The 17,062-nt window shown below is 47.6% G+C and overlaps 6 protein-coding genes across 6 annotated transcripts; 3 read left to right on the plus strand and 3 right to left on the minus strand.

The window, feature by feature from the left end:
- Positions 1-292: 292 nt before the first annotated feature.
- Positions 293-1,400, minus strand: N7503_001183 (Nitrilotriacetate monooxygenase component A/pristinamycin IIA synthase subunit A; the record flags this gene model as incomplete). The annotated part of the gene is made up of 3 exons (XM_057060744.1): positions 293-597; positions 667-1,035; positions 1,376-1,400. The coding sequence occupies 3 exons, from the start codon at positions 1,398-1,400 to the stop codon at positions 293-295; spliced, it is 699 nt and encodes a 232-aa protein (XP_056927667.1).
- A 1,824-nt stretch (positions 1,401-3,224) lies between these two features.
- Positions 3,225-5,572, minus strand: N7503_001184 (pentatricopeptide repeat-containing protein; the record flags this gene model as incomplete). The annotated part of the gene is made up of 2 exons (XM_057060745.1): positions 3,225-4,943; positions 5,012-5,572. 2 exons carry the CDS (start codon positions 5,570-5,572, stop codon positions 3,225-3,227), a joined length of 2,280 nt encoding a protein of 759 aa, XP_056927668.1.
- A 2,094-nt stretch (positions 5,573-7,666) lies between these two features.
- N7503_001185 (DSD1 family PLP-dependent enzyme) lies at positions 7,667-8,770 on the plus strand (the record flags this gene model as incomplete). Its single annotated transcript, XM_057060746.1, has 1 exon — positions 7,667-8,770. The coding sequence occupies one exon, from the start codon at positions 7,667-7,669 to the stop codon at positions 8,768-8,770; it is 1,104 nt and encodes a 367-aa protein (XP_056927669.1).
- Positions 8,771-9,349: 579 nt separating this feature from the next.
- N7503_001186 (C2HC5-type zinc finger protein) lies at positions 9,350-10,840 on the plus strand (the record flags this gene model as incomplete). Its single annotated transcript, XM_057060747.1, has 1 exon — positions 9,350-10,840. One exon carries the CDS (start codon positions 9,350-9,352, stop codon positions 10,838-10,840), a length of 1,491 nt encoding a protein of 496 aa, XP_056927670.1.
- Positions 10,841-11,396: 556 nt separating this feature from the next.
- N7503_001187 (uncharacterized protein) lies at positions 11,397-12,533 on the plus strand (the record flags this gene model as incomplete). Its single annotated transcript, XM_057060748.1, has 2 exons — positions 11,397-11,456; positions 11,535-12,533. The coding sequence occupies 2 exons, from the start codon at positions 11,397-11,399 to the stop codon at positions 12,531-12,533; spliced, it is 1,059 nt and encodes a 352-aa protein (XP_056927671.1).
- Positions 12,534-15,323: 2,790 nt separating this feature from the next.
- On the minus strand, positions 15,324-16,711 carry N7503_001188 (uncharacterized protein; the record flags this gene model as incomplete). Its single annotated transcript, XM_057060749.1, has 6 exons — positions 15,324-15,786; positions 15,834-16,204; positions 16,263-16,348; positions 16,407-16,443; positions 16,498-16,523; positions 16,588-16,711. 6 exons carry the CDS (start codon positions 16,709-16,711, stop codon positions 15,324-15,326), a joined length of 1,107 nt encoding a protein of 368 aa, XP_056927672.1.
- Positions 16,712-17,062: the final 351 nt, after the last annotated feature.

Raw genomic sequence — 17,062 nt, forward strand, 5'->3', positions numbered from 1 at the left:
AGTCCCGTGCTGGTCATAACATGGTAATATTACCAAATCACCCGCATTTCTCCATGTTTTGTATGTATCGAGTTAATCTTGTCATCTGAAACATTTCATTTCGCAACAATTCCTCAAGTTGACTAAGGTGCTTCTTTGAACATTAGTCTGACAATCAAGTGATCCGTGTAAATTCATCGGTCAATTTGTCGGATTGTTTTAATGACTCGCAGCAGGCATGTTGAACACTTCCATGCGGGCTAAACCATACTGTTGAATGTCTAATCCCACAAAATCTTGAAAACCAGCCAACTTATTGTTCAACATATGGCGGATCCTGTTGATACACATCGTATTTGTAGCGAGCTCCCGGACGATCGTCACCTAAATCCTTCTGACCTCGGCCGTATATCTTCTCCCGAGCAGTGAGAGGTTCATCGGAGTCAGCCAGATCCTCAGGATAGAGACCTCGCCGCCGTAAATCCGGAATGACCAAATCAATCAGATCTTCAAAGGTACCTGGTGTGGTCACACAACCAATGTTGAAACCATCGAGGTCTGCCTTACGAATCCAGCGCTCCATCTCATCCGCAACGATTTGTGGGCTCCCAATAGCCACTGGCCCAAGGCCACCAATAGCAGCTTTCTCCGCAACAATACGAGGGGTTCATCGTGGAACGTCCTTACTGGTACTGAATAACGAGTCGAGAAGACTGGTCACCTTTCCAGCCTCCAGTGAGTCGGCTGTTGTGATCTCTTGATCTAAGGGAATATTGGAAATGTCGATGCCTGTCCAGCCACTAAAGAGAACCAATCCGTCGACCACGGTGGCGTACTTCCTAAGTTCTTCATATTTCTGCAGTGCTTCTTTGTCAGTTCGTCCCACGATGGGCGTGAATGTGCCGAAGAATTCGATGGATTGTGGATCACGACCTAGCTCCGATGCCTGCTTGCGAACTTTTTCAATTTTTGGTCGAAGGATCTCCAGTGAATGTGAAGGAACAAAGATGGCTTCCGCGCGAGTCGAGGCAAAGCTCGCTCCGGCGGACGAGGTACCTGGTTGGAAGAGGAATTATTTGCGCTGAGGAGACGGATCGACGATATGTCTGGTATTCAAGGAGTGTTACTTTCCCTTGTGATTGATTGTGCGGCCCTTCTCTGGATCGACGTAGGAGTCGGTCTTCGGATTGAGAAAGAGTGCATCTGATGCCCACGAGCTTTCCCAAAGCCTGTGGTCCAAGGTAGAAAATCGCTTGGCAAGCAAAAATTGCTGTTCAAATGATGTGGAGGCTGCTATGCCGAAAGGCAAGGTTTTTTGTCACCGCGGCCATTGCAAAGATTGGCTAAGAATGCTGAGTGCTGGACTGACTATGCTCTGTATCCCCAGTCTACTCACAATCGTTGGATCTGTCATGGGCCATTGGGCAGCTCACCGAACACACACGTCTGCCCTACCCTGGTAGGTCTCGTGTGCTCCTGTGGTATCTGCCAGAAACAAGGCGTTGATACCACCGCGTTCCAGCAGTCTAGCTAGGATGATCCAGTAATCAAGTTTGCGCTTCGTGGCCGATTTGTCTTTTGAATTCCATACTTGTCAGGTGACGATCTCCCCGAAATTGACAGCATCAAACACACCTTCCATTGGCCAGGGGACAAATGTCCCACTGTGGATATATCGAACGCATTGAGCAGGATTTTTTTTTTTTTGACATTGGAGAGAGATTTCTGCCCATCGGATAAGCTGATATCATCCATGATTGTTCAAAGCTTATCTTGTGATCAATATAATGTTTTTTCTAGCTTTCTCCCGCCGCGGTTTAAATCCGTGAGTTGATCTATGAATTTATTGTATTCTCCGGGGTCGAACAAAAGTTTTTAAAACTCCGCACATGAATGAATTCTGCCATCATATGCGCATCTCGCGCAATTGACCGGAATATCACCGAAAAGCTGATCAAAACGGCCTGGAAACGAGGACGTGGTGTACTTCTTACAGGACATGCACATTCTTCCACGGGAATCGGCAACATAAACGAGGGGCAGCTTGTCATGATCTCCGCACATGGCGTTCCACCATCCAGGGTATAATGACGTGACGTTGCCCATATCGACAATGCAAGTTCTCCCGGGTCACCATGCCATTGAAATATTTGATTCTGCAATTGATTACGATGAAGCCCTCAGAAGGTCAAAAGTGGATGCCAAAAAGAAAAGAAGGAAAAAGAAAAAAGGAACTTTGCATGGTTTGGCAAAGGTGTTATCCACCTGTCAAAAATATACTGTACAATCAACCTGATAACGAGCCAATTCTGCAGACGCGACAATCTTGGAACCTGGTTTTTCTTGAATTCTGCCCTTTTTCATTCAATTTCCTCTATACAGAATGTTGCTTCCTGGGCGTCAGGCTCCAGGTTGATTAAGTTATATAAACCCATGGACTCTGCGACACTGCCACCTGGGGACTTCTGCACCATCCATTCCTCCCTAGGCAATTCAATTCGTATTCTGGCATGGTTATGGGACAGGGAGGCCATGGCAGCTACTCGTGAATATGATGTAAATAGTCAAGCATATAGGTATCGTAAAAATTTGGTCAGTGTCAACTGCAGAATGATCGAATATCAAGTCCATAAGCTTACCCGTGAACGGGGATCGGGTCCACTGGGTGATAAAGGCACATGGATTAACCAAGGACTCGGGAAAAATCGCCTATCTCAATTTCATGTCATTGTAGGCAAAAAATTGTTGGTACCATCATCCGAGCTTTTCGATGAGTCATTGAAGTACGATTCGGATCAAAAAACAACAAAAAGCGCAATCAGCTTAGCAAGCTGGGAAGTCAAGAAAACAAAGTATAAACTGCATGTTGTCAATGCACATGGGAATTGAATGACTAGAAAGACATATATACGAAAGCATGGCGTATTCCACGATAAGCAATTCATTCCTCTCAAAAGTCGTTTCACTGTCCAAGAGCGTACTTTTGTCAATAATGATAGCAAACGTGTTAGCTTCCCCCAAAGGGCCCCTTGAAATCTTCAAACGTCCTCCTGAAACTTAAGTAAAGTACAAATATGCAGTGGTATTGATCAAGTATTCTATATATGCCAAGCAGAGAATGATACATGCTTCTTTGTACAGATGCAAACCAAAACGCCACGAAACCAGTTGATATACAGATGTTGTACAGGGGCGAAGACTTCATTAACGTGGCAAAGTCAGTCACCCAGAAGAAAACCGAGAGATCAAGCCTCCGATTCAGCCGGACGAGAAGAAGAATCCAATGCCTCCTCAGTTCTTTGCTCATCAAGTTCACATGTACCCGACACCGCAGGAATGGATCTTCTTGCGCGGTACATGCTGCGCTGCTGTTGTGTAGCAAAGACAGTTTGTGAGTTCAACCTCATAATGACATCCCGATTGGAATATTTCTTCAGCATGGTGGACTCTGATTCGAGCACTCTGCGGTCGGCCTTTGAGACGAAAGTTGAGTACTCGGATTTCAAGACTTCGTCGATCATCAGACGAATGCGGGCCATTATCTTGACAGCCAGGGCCCCCGGGACAGAGTTCTCATTGCGAGCCGAGTCCCAACGGCCTTTTGAAAGCGGCTTTCCTCGCTCCATGGCCTCATGGAGGTGAGCGAAATGAGGTCGAAGAGTCGCAAGCGCAAAGAGGTGAAGCTTCGCTTGCAATTTCTTTCCCAGGGTCCGCAAGGTACGGGCCTCGCGCCCTTCTTCGATGCCCAAGCCTCTCAAATACATGAGGATATCTGGTTGTTGAGATAGTGCTTGAACCAATTCCAAATATCCCTGGAGCGCACGGAGATCAGGGAGAAGTAAAGATTTGCCCATAATATCCATGATTTCATTCGCATGCATAAGACACGAATGATTGTGTTTGTCACGACGACAGACAGACAGAGCAATATGAAAGATTTTCCCGCTAATTTGCCCCGACTGGATCAGCTGGCCCCGAACAACTTCAACGGCCTTGTTGCTTGCTCGTGATATTCGGAGAAGGCGCAGGAACTGGATGGCAGCGACCTCGTCAGGCTCGATGTGTGGTGATGTTGATCCCGATGTCAAATGTTTCCAGTACTCATAACCAGATTTACTCCCCTGAGTGATATTGAGACAAGCCTCCTGAATTACTGTAAGGTCTTTGTTCCCTGGCTGGAGTTCCGGTACAGGTCCTATAGGAAGGGGATCAAAGAGCGAGTCGAAATTTTCCTCTTCTCTCTCAATGGACGGCTCTTCCTCCTTTTGCCCATCCTTGTCTAATTTCAAGGTCCGATTGTTTTCATCCACGAATGGAACGTCCTCCTCCACAGGCGGCTCAGACATTTTAGTTTGTCTCATCTTCCAGGTGGAGGTAGGCGTATCTCTAGCGCTTTCTGGTGGCCGTTTTGAAAAAATGGGGATTCCCATGGTTTGATGATAGAGAGCGAAAACATCGTAGTAATCATGATCACTGGCACCTTCTAGCAGCAGTGCAGCCATGGATTGCACCACATGAGCGTCAGGAGGTAGGCCGTCATTTTGCCATCGGTAGAGAATATCGGCCCATATCCTTTTGCCATCGTTGATGAGCTGAGCCTTGAGAGAAAATATATGGTCGATCTGACTGGCATCCATGGTCTTGATTTTGTTGCGATGGGCAAACAGGAGCGTTCCCAGGATGGCCGTATAAGTTGACATGTCCGGCGCTCCTGGTCCCTGTTCCGGAAGACTCCCAGCAATGCGCCAAAGAGAGTCCATATCACCGTGGTATTGGCAGACTGATAGCATTGCATTGGTATGGATTATGTCACGCTCAACTCCGGAATTCTCGGCAGAAATTGAGTTATAAATGGCTTCCGCAGTTCGTACAATGTCAAAGCCAGGAACTTTGGAGGATTTCCGAAGGCCCATGAGGAGGATGGTGAACGTTTGGGGGTTTGGTTTTCCAGCGCGCTTTTTCATCTGTCGGGATTGAGGTCAGCGAGTGGGGTCTTAAGACCACCGTTAGATGGATGCCGGGTGAAACTTACATCGTTGAAAAACCTCAGGGCCGGCTTTGGGTGGCCCATATCAAAACAATACCCAAAAATTCGATTCCATGCCACGACAAACTTTGTCCCTGGGATCTGCTTTGTTGCCTCCCGAGCGAGTGCTACCGCCATGGCAGGATCACCACCTCTTAGGGCCGTCGAGACTCGCTGTGCCAATAGAAGCGGATCCTGTACCCACTCCATCTCCAGACGGACATGTTTGCGATTGATGTGAGATGAGGACTGTTGCGCAATCTCCATCAACAAATCCTCACGTTTCCTGGCTTCAGACTCACCCGAAGACACCTTGAGACGACGTGAGTTCCGACCGGAGGCGTTGTCAGGGAAAGTTGATCGCGGTGCAGATAGAGATGCGAGGGAGGTATCCTGGTCCGCGCTGATATGTGGATCATCTTGACCGGCAGTTGCTGTCGTATAGCTTCGCAAGATTCTGGATGCAGTTCGCAATTCAAAATGTTGACTAGCATTGCCGAGCGCGAGTCTCTGCTGGAGCAGTCGGCTGCGCAGGGCTCTGCTCCAAGCGGCGCCTGTGATTGCCATCACCAAATGATAGCTCGAAATTGGCTCTAGTCCGGCAGAAAATTCTTGGAGTTTGAACTGTTGCTAATCTGTAGCCCGTCGTAATGGAAAATGAAGACAACGGAACAATTATTTCCGATATGAGATCCACTAGCCCAAATCAGGTTAGATCTAGTCCCTTATCTGTCAGGCATAAGGAATGTTAACGCCTGAATATTAGGGCATCAAGTGCCATGAATTCAATTATTTACTTGTATTTCGTGTTCGACAAAACCATTCATGGTTGGTTGGAAGTGAGACCCCCCAAACTAAAAAATCTACTCAAGTTGATGGGGCAAGAGTATGCAGTTTCTGGCCACCAGATGTACGAATATGACGTTTTAGGTGCAGTAGCCAGCCTATTATCAGGTATGTACCTGGCGGTCACTTTTATAGGGGGGTTTTTTTGGATTTATTTGAATAATCCACCAGGAACACAGTATTAAACCTTTATAAGGCCCTTAGATGGAGTATAAGGGTGAATCATCTATTAGGTCAGGTCATGGTCATCACAAGTGGACTACTACCGCCTCGAACAGGAAGTGGCCTCATCGATTCAACAGTCGTAATCAAATAGCCCAAGCATGCAAAATATATATACTGTACAGTCCATGTACTCACTTTAGTCTTAAGCCGTTGTTAGGTTGGAAAGAAGCCAACTCAGTCGAAAACGATATCGACCTCCCTCCACTGGCCCGCAGATAATCTCGATTAGAAAGACATGTAGCGCACACAAGAGAGGTAGCCCACATGCTACAAGAGGCTCGGGATCTTATATCAAGGCGAGCCCCAAACGCCTGGGTCACATGGAAACGTTCATAAACTTCAGAATGAGGGAAGTTTAGCCACAATAGAAGCCGTTTCGATGCAGCAGAGCTCTAACTTGCTCATGCTTCAATGGGCTAAGCGCCCGATTGCCTCTCTAGGAGCTCAAAGTGCTGTCTGGCAATGACTCCCATGACAACACTTTCATTTCGACTACGGTTCGAGCGGACGTGGAAATTGACTGTTGAATCATAGTCACCTACAAACCCTACATAGTAAAAGAAACCAAAACGAAAGGAGAAATCTTGCCTCCAGACCCCTGTAAGAAACAAGCAATGAACCCAACACTGAATCCAGGGCTGATGCCAAGTGGATATCGAGGTTCCGAGAATGGTTTCCGATTGGTTACTATTACCCGCGCTGGCTTGTTTGGTTGGCCCACAGCAGTCTAGACTTAACAGTTTGCCCCGGGGCGGGTTACTCTGTGTACATAAAGGTTGATCAGTTAACCAATGTCTAGAGAGAAAGATGTTATAACTGAGAGAAAGATACTTTATCGCGTGACTTATCGATGAGACTATAATCTACAATGCCACGGAATATGGACATCCTAGATCCCCCTGCCCAGACTCTACGATGAACATGGTGGGAGTGAACACTGATGCAATGCGTACGAAGATAGACATTCTAAAGACCAGATGCAACCTTCCATTTGGTCACAGTATCTAAAGAGGCGTAGACTACAAGCCCTTCGAGTATGTCACGTGGTGCCGTGACTCCAACATTACAGACAACACAAATGGCCAAGTGAGTGACGTGAATCAACGACTCCACTTGCTTTCCTTGGATCGTTTAAAGAGCAACTCCAGCTTCTCCCTTTGTTTTGAAAGAATCAGCTTTCCCCTGGACTGGTTGCCAAGCAATTCCAACTTGGCGATCTACCCTTTGCGACTGCCCCTCCGAGGACTAGCACCGAATTCCCCGCACTTTCATCTCGCATGACTCCTCGAACCACCCAGCTCGTTTCACGACCTTACCAAGCATTATCTTGATTTGTCTGCCTTCCCCCACTTGAGGTTCAATTGGAACATTCAACGCCCAGAACGGGTGCCTTAGGCACAATCCGGAATTTCTGGTAGGCGCTCAGGCCTTGTACCCCGCCTGACTCTATGGTGATCCCACACAGCAAGGGATAAAAAGGGGTATCTTTTCTAGTAACAGCAACTACTCTTCCTTAAACATTAGTCTGGACGAGTTCTATTGTGACGGTTTTGTTCCATTCCTTTGCCTAGCCACTCGGCATCAACAAACATGTATTCCCCTAAGGTCGGTGATCACATCGACAGCCTTGATACGCCTTCAATGATTGTTGACCTTGATCTGTGTGAGGCCAATATCAAAAAGTTAATGGACAAGCTCCTTCCAACGGGATTGAACATTCGTCCTCATCTCAAAACGACAAAAAGCGCAATCGTGGCAAACAAATTGGCAACAGCTGGAGCAAAGGGAGGCTGTGTCGCAAAAGTGAGCGAGGCGGAAGTTATTGCGGCGGCTGGGTTCGAGGACCTCCTGATCACATGTGAGATCATTGGCCCCGCGAAGGTGAAGAGGCTTGTGGAACTGTATCGCAATCACCGGAGCATTCGAATCGTCGTGGACAGTGAAATTGGTGCAACCTCCATCAATGAGGCCCTGAAAGTGTCGGGCATCGAAGAGCCGATCACTGTTCTGATTGACCTTGATGTTGGCCTTCACCGCACGGGTGTCAAACCGGGTGATCCAGCCATGGCCCTAGCGCAGCATGTTGCCGGGCTGAAGCATCTCAAATTGATCGGAGTGCAAGGCTACGAGGGCCATTTGCAGCATTTGCATGATAGAGAGGACCGCAGAAGCCAGTGCCTACAGTCCATGAAAATCCTTACCGACACGGCGAATTTGTTACGCAAGGCGGGCTTCACCATGGAGGTCGTTACTACCGGAGGAACTGGCACAGCGGAATTCTGTGCAACAGTTCCTGGTGTGACAGAGCTCCAACCCGGTTCTTTCATCTTCATGGACACCGATTACCGAAATGCCGTAGGCACCTTCTACTCCAACAGCCTTACCCTTTTGTCCACCGTTTTGAGCAAACAAGGTCCGCAAACCGTTACGATCGACACGGGACTGAAGTCACTCACAACGGATAGTGGCCTAGCCGAGTGCAAAGACCCAAGGTACATTTACGGAGTTCTGGGTGATGAACAAGGATCACTTAGCTGGAGCAATGGTACGCCTGATCTGGCTGTTGGTGATCGTGTGGAAATGGTCCCTAGCCATATTGACCCTACCGTCAACTTGCACGACTTTTATTATGCCTACCGCAACGGGGTTATAGAGGAGATCTGGCCCGTGGACTCGAGAGGAAAGGTTCAATGATGAATAATCATACTTGCGTGGGTACTTGGATTCGCAAGGGGCGATGCAGCCTCTTCTTCTCTAATCTTTCAGCCAGGGTTGCCTGTCTCGCCCTTTGAAATCCCTGGCTTCTTCAAGTCTTGTCGGTTTTCTTTTGAACCAATATCTTAACCTGGTCATTGTCTTTATAGAGCTGATAGAGAAAAGAAATTACATACACGGGGAGAATGTGCAAGAACTTATTGTCATGGTCCGCTTCGCTTCACATCATGACTGTTATGCCTGACAGCGGTGCCAAATGCGCTGCCAAGAGAAATTACAGCCCAGTTGTAGAGGCGGTAAGGGGCAAGATAATAGTTCACGTGGGTCTCCTTGGCACGACCAGCTCCCAAGCATAACGTCAGTTTCCGTGAAAGAGACCAAGTTCTGCAGGCTAGACTGGGAAGCCCTGCCATACATTGCCAAATCCTTCAATGTCCATGCGCCCGCTGCGCCGGCTTCACCTCTGCACCTCCGAACTTCCCGCAATCTCACACCACGCGGTCCCACTTTGTATCTCCGCATTCGCTTTTTCAACCTTTCGCATCTACGTATAAACCCATGGCCGACCTCGCAACTTGGGCCTTGCCTCGGCTCAGCCAACTCCTCCCGCTGGATGAGGAATCTTTAAAGCAGATCGTCGACTATTCAGCAGGCCTCGCCAAAGATGACTGTGCCGATCATCTCAAAAATCTTCTCGGCGACTCCCCCGCAGCCCTGGAATTCATCACCTCATTCAATGCACGTCGTGATACGCGGTCGGCGACTCCCTATACCCCCAACGCGCTACCTGTTAAACATGATCGTCCCCGGGGCAGAAACAAAAAGGAAAAGAAACCGCTGCACAGCGCTGGTCCGCCACGCCGTCCAGACAACTACGGCAATATAAGAGGAGCGTACATGAAGGCAGAGAAGGTGGAAGACTACATGTCTGCCAGCAAGCCCCCCTTGTCAGTACCAACGCCCGAGGCCTCTGTGTCTGGCTCGTCCGCGCCATCGCGCAACCAGTCGCCGATACCTACCTCTTCAAAACATCCCCCGTCAGCTTCTGGCCCGGTGCTGTCAGATATGCTGCCAAATGTGCGGTCCAAACCGAGCAAAACAACTCGAAAGACCGGCAACGCCAAACCTTCTAAGGGAAGCGAATCTCTCACAACCAACAATATTTCCGACCTGACGGCCGCCATCGCTGCCCTGGAGGTGTCTACCAACCCTGGCCTGAGCACGGAGAGACGAAAATGTACGTGTTATGCGTCGATCCACCCGTTATTCGAACCTGCTCCAAACTGTCTCAACTGCGGAAAAATAATCTGCGCACTGGAAGGGTTGCAACCATGCTCCTTCTGCGGCACATCGCTTTTATCCGCCGAAGAAGTGCAAAGTATGATCCGAGAACTTCGAAATGAGCGTGGCCAAGAGAAAATGCGCGCTCACAACGAAGGCGTTCACCACGAGGGTGGACCGCGACCACTCTCTGGTTCTGAATCGGTGACTTCTAGCAAACTTGACGCCGCCAGAGCCCACCGCGATAAATTGCTTAACTTCCAAGCGCAAAATGCTCAGCGAACCAAAGTGGTCGACGAAGCGGCCGACTTTGAAACCCCCAATACCGCCACGACGCTGTGGATGAGCCCAGCACAGCGGGCACTCGCACTGAAAAAGCAGCAGCGCATTCAGCGCGAGCTGGAAGCAAAGGCCCGTCCGGAGTGGGAAAAGAAGAAGACCGTGATGAGTCTTGATATCAAGGGTGGAAAAGTGCGACGGGTCTATCAATCTGCGGCTGTGGAGTCAACACCGGAGCCCAATGAGCCGGACCTGCTGGATGCAGATACACAAGAGCCCTCAGAGTCTTCTGGCCGGCATGCATTTAGTAGGAATCCGCTTCTTGCGGCTGGTGGTTTAATGCGACCCGTATGGCACGCTCCAGATGGCAAGACTGTTGAGAAATTTGCGAGAGCGGAGCCGAAACAGACTTGGCGGCGTGTCCAGGATGACAATGATGACAATGAATCTTGGATTTTAGACGGCGGGTTACATGGACATGACACATGATCTCGTTGCAAAAGAAATTTATAGATATGCCATTGAAATGCACGGCCTTGTCCAACCTTGGAATCTGGCTAGGAAAGAACGGCAAAGCTCCCGACCCGACAATGTATATTGACAGATCTGTACTCGTAGTGAGGACTGAATACTTTACCCATTGCATTTGCCTCAAGAATTGGCCGCTATGCCGTCAGGTCTGACAATGGAGAATGCCCAGTGACAGGTAAAGGGAGGGACCTAGGAACAGCAGAGCCAAATAAAGTTGTTCGGTATCCCTGACCAACCTCCATTTTCCACCTTTTCAGCTTCCAAAGTGCAGGAGGCAAATTAAATGTCCAGCACCTTCAACAGCAGAATTTGCTTGAGAGTACTCACTAGGTAAAACATCATCCACTCTAGAACCAGTCTAGGGGAGCTGGATGTGCGCTGGTGCGGTTATTGGTGCCTCTTTAATCAGGCATCCAACGTGCCCGTTATCCTCCGATTCCTCTGCTACCGGTTATCTGATGGACTGTCTTATCTGATCCGAACTCCCTCCTTCTCTTCCTTACCAACTATCGACATGCAGATCAAAGCCTCTAGCTCCCTGGCCCGCGGCCAGCCAGGTGTTCTGCACCATATTGTGAGTCATTCCACAAAGATCCTCCACCAAATTCAAATGGCTTACTCAATCACTAATATTTGTGCATCCCCTTTGCAGACTTCCCGGCTTGTCGCTTTCGAACACACCCGCGGTTCCCCCCGCAAACCACATACCCTTATCTTTGTTGGCGGATTAGGCGATGGCCTTGGTACAGTGGAATATGTAGCTGATCTGGCATCGGCACTGGAAGGAACAGAATGGACAATCTTTAACCTAGTACTGGGTTGTTCCTACGGGGGCTGGGGCATGGGCCGACTTGGCCAGGATATCGACGAGATTGCGCAATGTGTGAACTATGTTCGGGAATATAAGGAGCCTCACTATGGCACTGGAAAGGTGGTTGTTATGGGTTCTTCAACAGGCTGTCAAGATGTAATGCATTACATTAATTGCCCGAACCCACGACCAGCACATCCTGTTCTCGATCGCGATTGGAAGCCTATTTCACGCACTCCTATCGATGGAGCCATCATGCAATCCCCGGTATCGGATCGTGAAGGCATTCTTCAGGTTTTGACGGATGGGACTGAGCGAGACAGCCCTGCTGAGATGCGTGATATTTACAATAAAGCGGTCGAAGAAGCACGGAACAATACATATGAAGATGGTAATTCAGTGGACACGCTTGTGCCGTTGTCAGTGACTGGTCGGATTGGATATTCCACCTCCACGCCAGTGAGCAGTCGGCGCTTTCTCAGCTTGACTAGTCCCGACAGCCCAGAGAATCCCGAGGAAGATGATCTGTTTAGCTCGGACTTGAGCGATGAGCGCCTTGCTGAGACCTTTGGAATGGTCGGGGCTAGAGGGCTTTTGAAGCAGAAACTGTTGGTACTATATTCGGGCCGAGATCAGTCCGTTCCTCCCTGGGTCAATAAGGGTGCGCTTCTTCAACGGTGGGAGAGAGCTATTGATGCTGACGGGAAGGAGTTTTGGGATCCTCGCAGTTTGGTTATTCCCAATGCCTCCCATCAGTTGAGTGACCCGGACCAAGCAAGGCCGAGGCGCATTTTAGTGCAAAGGGTGACCGCATATTTGAATGATCTCCAGAGAGGTTGATTTGGAATATCAATAGACTTGACTCTCAAATGACTTAAGCTTTGTCGCACTGTTGTGTGACTTGGCTCATGCCACTCGTTGCAATAGGGCCAACATGAGCAACGTTACGGGACACTTTCACTGAAGTAGATGAACACATAACGTATTTCACAAGCGAGCGGGCCACCCGATGCAGCGGGCCACCCCAAAACACATAGTAAATGTAATTCAATATCTCAACAACAACGCGAGTAAACCGTATTAAATTTTCGATACTGTTTCCCTACGGCAAGCTTAGGTAGACTCTGAGATCTGGTATAATTTAACGAAGGGTCTGATAAGGTTACCAAAAAATACACCGTGATCTAGCTCTTTGGGGTCAAAATATATATTTCGTCCTTCTTTAGCCATAAAAATCTTTTAAACTCCAGGGACGTACTAGAGATAGTCTAAGGAGTATATTTCTATAAGGAGATTATAATAGAAGCTCTTGTTGTTGAGATATTAGGTTGTATTTTATCTCATTCACTATATGTTTTGGGGTGGCCCGCTCCATCGGGTGGCCCGCACGCTTGTGAAATACGTTAAATAGAGGATATCTTTGCTTACGAAGCAAAAAATAAGCGCAACCACGTTCTGAAGTTGTAAGATGGTTTTTAAAGCTCTTGCATTCAAGCAGCCCTAGAGTAGGTAGGTCCTTTTCTATATGTAGCCCAATATCATGTACTTGGGCTCTAATGTCCTGGAATGTCCCATTATTTTCAAGCTCCCACATTGAGAATGCGGGGAAGAGATAGTTAGAGTTTCGCCCAGCTCTGATGAGTACGAGGAATCTTGATTTACTATGGACTATTTACTTAATGGATTACCTATGCATAATTGATTAGGTCTCACCAATGCTTGTTTATGGAGTCATACAAGGGCGAGGTCGCGCTGAAAGCGCGGCCGTTAACCTTGTGGAGTCATAAGTTGCACATAGCCGAGTGGAAGATTAAGATCACCACATTAATAATAGATAAATATGAGAAAATAAGACGGGAAACCTTAGTACATGTGTGTCTGTTTGTTTTATAATCCCACGTCGCAATCATAGAATCAATTTGCTCGATGATAGCTTATCACATCATGACCAGCACTTTCTATGTCTGTTGAATTAACCATTCGTCATTGCTTTTCCATTCGTCATTGCTTTTCCATTCGTCATTGCTTTTCCATTCGTCATTGCTTTTCCATTCGTCATTGCTTTTCCATTCGTCATTGCTTTTCCATTCGTCATTGCTTTTCTATTCGTCATTGCTTGTACCCCTTTCCGGGCTTTCCACTTTTACGGTTCTTTCCCTCTCTTGTCTTTCCTATTTATTTTTTGCAATTTCAGACTACGTACACTCTAATTTTCGAATTTGCACAACTTATCATAGTTGCAATTTTTCATAGCGCGCCTTTCTGACTGGTACAAATAATACGATAGCTCACAGTTAAAAATGAATATGCCGCTATCTACAGGAGCAGTTCTGCCTTCGAAGAGAAAGCCCATGCTCAGAACACACGTGGCGCCTATTTTTTTTTAAAATCGCGATAGATTGGGGCCACATTTGTGTTCACTTGTACACCATACTCACGTCGAATTTTTCCAATCGGTGCGCCTAATAAGTTCATGCTCTATCTTGGCGAAATGGAGACTACGTATTGAAAAACAAAAAAAAGTCAATCACTTGAACTGGAAATAGCCGGGAGGATTATTAATTTATTATGTCTCCACTCTAGTATGCATGCTTTCCTTCATCGGTAGGATGAGTGTCATACCTCTGACAGTCTGGATTTTTCTCTCCCTATAGGCTATCAGATGTAACGCGTAGTTCATAGCCATGTTGATAGCCACATACCTTTTATAGTACGTAAAATAGATGTATTAGAAAAGCTGGACCTTTTTAGCCGACTCGAAAGTTCGTAAGAAGATAGACTGACTACTGTAGATATTATTATTTCTTACATAAATCTGAAACGAGGGAATGCCGCTTCTCAATTAGCTTATAATGATTCCCAGATGTCTCTATATATAACGAGGTGCCAAGCGTAAGCTTCAATCTAGTCGATTACCGGTATTTTATCCTGTTTGGGAGTGCTTCCCGAGATCGTTTTGTGCAGATTCAAGATTGCAGGTAAGGGGTTCAAGCTTGGAATATAATCACAATCATGTCAGAAGGTTTAAAGGGAATCTTCTTTGCTATGGCAATGATATGGCTTGGTTGTAAAAAAATCTTTTGATAAGCTATCGCTATCATTTTGTTGATTCGGGGGATAATTTATCCAAACATATTTGGGAATCAATTAGTATTCTTTGCGGAGTATTGATGTCATGTAGCGGGACCTGCTCGGAAATTAACTAGTTGAAAGGAGGCCCTCTTATGTGACTACGGATTATACTAAGCCTACTGATGGTGGCTAGCCGTGGCGTTTTTCCAGGGGAAATATTCCAGAACCAGTGCATGTTTTTGCTCGGACCTCGGCGGGACAAAGACGGGACCGGGCGCTAGGCCTAATTGATCAAGGGACCCCACAGTGCATTCCGATGGCTTTCCACCCTCTGGTTGTGTAAACGGGATTTTCAAAAATATTTTAATATGCCTATGGTGGGCAGTGGGGACAGGTTCATGTCCCATCGAGGCTTCCAGAATCCACATGTGTAGGTAGGTGCATAGGAGTCGATGAAAACACTGCATAATCTACCAATTTTACTAGTTTACACATACCCGCTTAATGCAGAATATACACATAAAGAATTTCCCTTTGCCCTGCACCACTAAGCACAGGCTACTTCGCATGAACGAGACTCTCTGTACTGCTGGTGTGCTGTTGCTGGCGATTGGGTTGGTGGTCCCAAGTTACCTCCATCTGCGTGGTCATGGTGATCATATTCTTGGGACTTGGCTCAGCAGGCCCGTAGCCCGGCTCGTTCTCCCCGGCCTCGACAATGGTAAGGATCTGATCATTCGTCCGTCGGGTGAAGTTGGACATGTTCTCGAGGTTGTAATTCCGCGCCCGACTGCGGGCAGTGGAGTCGTTGTGGTACCGACCGCTTCGGGACGAGCCGCCCAAGAGCTTTGGGAGAAGCCGCGCCACCAGGGGCTTGAACGAGGGAGCACAGGCAGCGACGAAAGACAGGCCGACTTCAATGGTAGACACACAAAATAGGACAGTATGGGTGTAATCCTTCGGGATATGACGGTCGTAGTTGTCAAGGAGAATGACGCGAACAATGCCTGCGGTAACAGTTCTTGTTGAATTAGCATAGAGTCAATTGAGATCAATCAAAGTACTTACAAGAGACCAAACGAGAGAATGCCGATCAGCATAAGCTTCTGGTTCCATTGCATTTGGAGCTCATAAACAATCCAGGAAGGTAGCATCAAGGATAGAACATCGGTGAAGATGGAGACAGAAGCTGTGCCGGTAACAAAGTCGGCAAAGTTCAAACATCTCGCGTTGGGATATGCGGTTGAATCCCAGTTATAGGCGATGGGCACACAGTGGAAAACAGTGATGAGGAATGTAACGAGAGCGGCGATGCCATTGAAGATTAAAAGTCCCCAAATGGCCTGGCGTACCAACTTTTTCTGGCCGGTCAGACGTAACAGAAAGATGAGGATGGAGGTCTTGACTAGAGCCAGAATAGGGTTGTATATGAGCTCGGTCTTGGCTTTGTTAGCAACGTCCTATTTTTCGCTGTATTCGAAAAGCCTCATTACGTACCGCATAGCCATATTTGTTACCGAGAACCGCAGGATAATCTTTAGGGATATCGGCGACATTGTATCCGATGTATGTATAAATGATCACTAGAAGGTTCTTAGTTTTATCATGGACTACCCGTGCATGTTTACCTGCACATCTTACCTTTATACGAAGTAAATGTCTCCGCCCAGTATAAGATCTGCCGATCTGTCAATGAGATGGTCCCATAATCTGCACGGTGGAGAGGACTCACTAATGCGATGTAAATAACCCAGTCGTCTACTCATAGTTAATATCATATACTCCAAATCAGGATAACGAACGCCAGGAACGTCAGACTAACCTGCGCCAAAAGACCTTGTCAATGTGCGACTGTAAATTCGCAGAGCCACAGCGACGGTCGCAAGGGAGGGGAAGGCGAATATTAAGCCAATAGCCTGCGGCTGTAGGTTGTCGCTGGAGCCCATTTGTTTTGATGCATATCCCTCTCTTCCCTAAAATAAATGTAAGTTCACAGCTGGATGTTAGACAGAAACGTCACAAAGAAAGCGGACAAGGGCTAGGTGTGTAGCTATTATTTACCCCTGCAGCTGTTACCCCTGCAGCTGGAATTCAAGTAGTCTTGAACAGTCCTTTTGTTTTGTTTTCCATATTGTGGCTTTCGGTACACCCTTGCAATCCTGCGAAAGTCAAATCGAGTACCGAGTAAGGCTCTGGCTGGTGGTTGTCCTTGATTGGCTGGGTCTCCGACGCTAAACCCCAGGACTTTAGCAAGTTATGAATTAGGCAGAGCCGTGCGATCTTGCGTGCTTAGCGTC

The sequence above is a fragment of the Penicillium pulvis genome, assembly GCF_028828015.1.
Source record: "Penicillium pulvis strain IBT 33274 chromosome Unknown contig_10_segment0_segment0, whole genome shotgun sequence".
NCBI lineage: Eukaryota > Fungi > Ascomycota > Eurotiomycetes > Eurotiales > Aspergillaceae > Penicillium > Penicillium pulvis.